This window comes from Branchiostoma floridae, chromosome 11 (assembly GCF_000003815.2).
Source record: "Branchiostoma floridae strain S238N-H82 chromosome 11, Bfl_VNyyK, whole genome shotgun sequence".
Classification (NCBI taxonomy): Eukaryota; Metazoa; Chordata; class Leptocardii; order Amphioxiformes; family Branchiostomatidae; genus Branchiostoma; species Branchiostoma floridae.
The window spans coordinates 19796418-19801281 of NC_049989.1; the positions used below are offsets into that span (position 1 = coordinate 19796418).

At 40.1% G+C, this 4864-nt stretch overlaps 1 protein-coding gene across 1 annotated transcript in view; it reads left to right on the plus strand.

The window, feature by feature from the left end:
* The window catches only part of LOC118425284, a 16645-nt gene extending 11781 nt beyond the window's left edge, over window positions 1–4864 (plus strand). Inside the window, exons 12-16 of the mRNA XM_035834082.1 lie at window positions 157–266; window positions 1005–1186; window positions 2578–2916; window positions 3339–3471; window positions 3937–4864. Of these exons, the coding sequence (XP_035689975.1) occupies window positions 157–266; window positions 1005–1186; window positions 2578–2916; window positions 3339–3471; window positions 3937–4354 (1182 nt within the window). The 3' untranslated portion in view covers window positions 4355–4864. The remainder of the gene's footprint in view (window positions 1–156; window positions 267–1004; window positions 1187–2577; window positions 2917–3338; window positions 3472–3936) is intronic.

Here is a 4864-nt window from a genome sequence, read left to right on the forward strand (position 1 = left end):
TAGTCTCATGTACTGTGTTAATGTTGTTTTATGTAACGTGTTTGTCTTATGACTCAAGAAAGACTGGTAATTCATTGTCTGAATTGTACTCACTAATGGAAATCTTTTGAATAAACAATAAACCTACAATGTTGACTTTCTTCGAATTTGCCACAGTCCTGGATAGACAATCGGTTGAAATGGGAACCCGACAGGTACAAAGAGTTATCCAGGATCTTCGTTCTTGATGAACGAGTCTGGAGACCAACATTAACACTGGAGCGAAAGTAAGTGGTGTACTTTCTTGTTTGTTTTTTTTTTTTTTTTATATTACGAGGGGGTTCAGAAAGTAATGCCATTGGTTTTATAATAGGCTCATTTTGTCATCCAATGAGTTTACATTTTTTCAGAAAGGTAAAGACATATATCTTCCTGGGATCAAAACATCTCAATTTGCTGTGCAGGTTTTATTAGTTGAATTCAAGATGACCACAATATGATTTACGTTTGGCACTGTATTTGTAAGCAGCGACACCTATGCTGCAGTGTGATCCTAGTGATAGACTATGTATATTTTGCGATAAGAACCACATGCATGTAGAAAACGAAATACACTTTGTTCTAGAGTGTTCACTGTACAATGATCTGCGCAATACATTCATTAATGCTACACATGTACATCAGAAATATGCACACACGATAGACTGGAAAATCTCTGTAACTTCATCTACAAATGTTTTAGGAAGGGAGAAGATGCATGTAAACTATAGTATATGTATAAATTTGCGTTTACTACCTTTTGTATCAAACTGACGGCATTTAGCCCCAATGGGGCATGAATATGCAATAAACTTCTATTGTCATTGACATTGATATGAACAAGTTAGCCTTGCATGCCTTGAGGAAGGTGACAGATAGTCACCGAAACGTCGGTGGAATAAAGCACTTGGTTATGTACACAATCTTGTTATTCTGATCAAGTCATGTTTTCATACTTTAATTTCTTATTCAAATGTATTTTTCAGTGCAGACACAGGCTACAGTGGCGGATTCCCTACGACACAGGTGAAAATTGAGCACACCGGTGAAGTCACCTGGCCTATAAAGTCACTGGCTACCACGACCTGTACCCTGGACCCTTTCCTCTTCCCACAGGATAACATGACATGCGCAGTGTGTTGGACTGCTGGTGAAGACGACACGATAAGTATGACCGCGTTACCCTCACCATCATCACTATCAGACATTATGGAAATCTTTATTGACACGACAACAGTACAGCGACTTTCGTAAGGTCTAAACGTATAACAACTACTTACAGTACAACTAAACAGATATATATGGATATCTATAGGTATGAATAAGTCAACATATTGGATCTAGCATCTTATTTACACTATTGGTTCTAGGGTATAAGCATTCGTGGATATATTTGCCTACTTGAACACAGTGAGGGTTATCGCATTCCAGAATGTAGTTGAATTTATCTATCGAACAGAGAGTAGCAAGCGGAAAGTAATGACTACTACTAATGTGAACAGCTCTGTGCGTTTGTCGTTGTATCGTGAACAATCCATAACAAAGTCTGCTAGACTGAAGGGACCACCCTATTAGATCAATAAAAAAATGACGTTCGTCTTCGATCTCATTTGGGCAGAATGGACAAAACCTCTGGTCACGGGGAATTTTAGTATATCTTCTGGCTTCTATGTTTAGTTTGTGACTACAGTTTCTTATCTTTGTAATTGCTCTACGTTCAAAACTGTGTACATTCGAGAGATACTTTATTGCCTCTCTAAAGCCTCTAAAGCCTCTATGTATTAATGTAAAAGTAGCTGCCATCAGTTTATAAGCAAAATCAATCGAACTATTAAAAAGAGTTGAACCTAAATAAAGAGACTCTTTTACACAACCAATGCTTTATTCTCACCGACGTTTCGGTGACCGTCTGTCACCTTCTTCAGGGCAATTCTAACTGGTTCACATTGTACTGCAGGACAGGTGTCGCTGCTCACAGTTCAGATCCGGTCACCAAACGAAAAGTATTCACATACGTACTTTATGCACATATTTACAATGCGGTCCCAAACGTAAAGGAGTGAACCAGTCAGAATTGCCCTGAATAAGGTAACAGGCGGTCACCGAAACGTCGGTGAGAATAAAGCATAATAATATATAATAATGAAACTGTTCACGGATGAGAGTTGAACCTAATACATATTACGTGATAAAATAGAGAACATGCATACGATTGAAAATCCAAAGTAATTTGTGTCTTTTTTTTCCACCTCGGAGGAAAATGCATGGGAGCGCTTGCTTGCTACACAAAGCTAGCAAAATGAATTTGTGCATAAAATAGGGAAGATGATATACTAAACGGGCAAGCATATTGGCATAGGTGTGTGGGGTTCATTGGCCATCGTCCGAGCACGAGAGTAAAGATGCTCTGTAATATTTTTGATTTGTACTGTTTTAAGGATAAAGAGTTGGGACAATGACATTAACACCGTACCATTAGCTTATTACCAGTTGGACAGATGATACAGATATCGAAACAATTGACCTCCTTGACATACTGTTTATTTCTTATTTTTTAAGAGTGTTCCGATTCGACAACACATAAAGACCAAAAGTTCCTGACCTGCCAAACTCCACAGGCCGACATTATCACGGGAGAATGGAGTGGAAAAGCAACCCTTTCAGCCATAAACAACACTGCCTGTCTGACTTTGAAGCTCAAAAGAGACCCCACTTATCATTACGCCACAACCATCTCTCCCTGCCTCATCCTCATCATCCTCATGATCATCACCTTCATCATGCCCATCGACAAAGGTGACAGGATCGGGTTCGGCGTCACCGTGCTGCTGTCCATGGTGGTGTCGCTAGTCGTCGTCACGGGCTTCCTGCCTGTGTCAAGCACCCTGCCTTTCATTGGTGAGCTTATTTTCCATGATATTTCATACTTTGTAAATGATAAGCGACACAGGGGAAAACTAGCCTGACTAAACCGCGCTCCTAGCGGCCGGCCCGACAGTTGCCGCCCCTCAAAAGCCATCCATTCCTAAACCTCAGCCATCGAGAGTTGGTGTAAACGAAAGATTAGGAGAAAACAATGATGTTATTCATTGTCATTAGAACTATGTTAGAGTGTCTTGCCATATAGGTATGGACTGACAAATTAATCACGAACATTTGATACATAAGATTAGATTCTCAATACCATTTGCCAGCCAATAGCTAGCGTTTCTTATTCGGTGGCTACTGAAACGAACATGGCCTTCTGTCACCATGTGTACCATTTGACATTTGTCTTTTATTATGCTGCTGATTGAAAGTTGCCTTTCCCTTTTCTGCAGCTATACTGATTATCGTGTGCATGGCTCTTATGGCTCTATTCATGCTGTGGACGGTCGTCATCATCATCATACACGACAAAAAGGGACCCGTCCCCACATGGGCGCGGACGCTCTTCCTGAAGCACTTAGCAAGGTAAGGCAAATATCGTGTTGCAAGGTCCCAGATAGTGGTCCCTTTGTACCCATATCAACTCTGGGATATTATCTTTGTGTATTGAAATGGGCCGATACAGTACTGGGTCACATATTGCTATGTGACCTAGATGAAAGAGGAGGCGATTCTCGTTTTCCAATTATTCTATTGCCAGTTCTATGACAATTTACCTCAATCACATTTTGATATAATGTGATATGATGGACGGCCACTCTCACGAGTAAGGCAAGTCTGATATAAGAGACTTTGATGTATCATTATTCAGGTTTTTATTTATCGTTTCCGTACTTTATAATCTTCATGTGAGCTAGGGGACCGTCGCAAGGCACGTTGATAAGCATCCATTCCCTTATACTCTATTGATACCAAAGATACCGAAATTCACACTTTGATCGTGCTTGTATGATCGTGATGGAATATTTACCTGGTGTCCTGCACTTTTAGGGCCCTATTGATTGGTGACATGACCAAGAAGTTGAACAGGGAAGAGCCAATAGGAGACAATGCCAACAAGAACGTGAAGGACATCGAAGGACTTACCTGCCACACATTCAAGATGTACGGCGAGGGCCCATCTGCCGGAGAGGACATTTCACCACCGAAAGTGAAGAACGAGGTCGGATCTACCCTCATTAGGTTGAACGGAAGCGTAGATGAGTTGAAGCTCAGTGTTAGGCAATTGTCGAGCAGCATCAGTGCTCTGGCACAGGCAAGTGGCGGTGATGGCGATGAAGAAGTTGCAGAGTACGCTTTGCTAGCTAAGGTGCTCGACAGGGTGGGGCTGATCTTCTATGTCGTTGCCATCATTGTGGCCATCCCATGCACCCTGCTGATTGGTCGTACTCGCGTCTTACCTTCCTAAAATGAAGATGATGTTCAATTGGAAGTGCTAAATATTTCTCGCAGGTAATTTCCAATTTTCAAATCCAACAGAAGCCCAAAATATGAATAAAATTTCTGCAGATTCGCGACATTCTATATGGCATATTCGATAAGAACGAAGAGCATTGAAAACACACACGTTGTAAAATCACAAAAATTACAAATATGGATTTTATAAAATAAAGTAATTTTTAAAAACTTTTACCAAAGTCTCATAACAGATGCTCAAGGAAGCCTGTTCAAGTACAGACTAATTAATAGATTCAAAGAAATCATTTAAAGAGATAAACTTTAAAGTAAATTATTTTACAAATTATATTACTGGAGAAGACATTCTAAGGAACCATAAAATGATGGCAAAGTGGCCACATGATTCTGATTAATGATGTTAAGGTTGTTACTAGCGCACACGTGCCTATAGTCATACATGCATATTTAGTAAAATCTTATTCAAAACATTTGCTATGATCTGGACTATTACAACGATAAA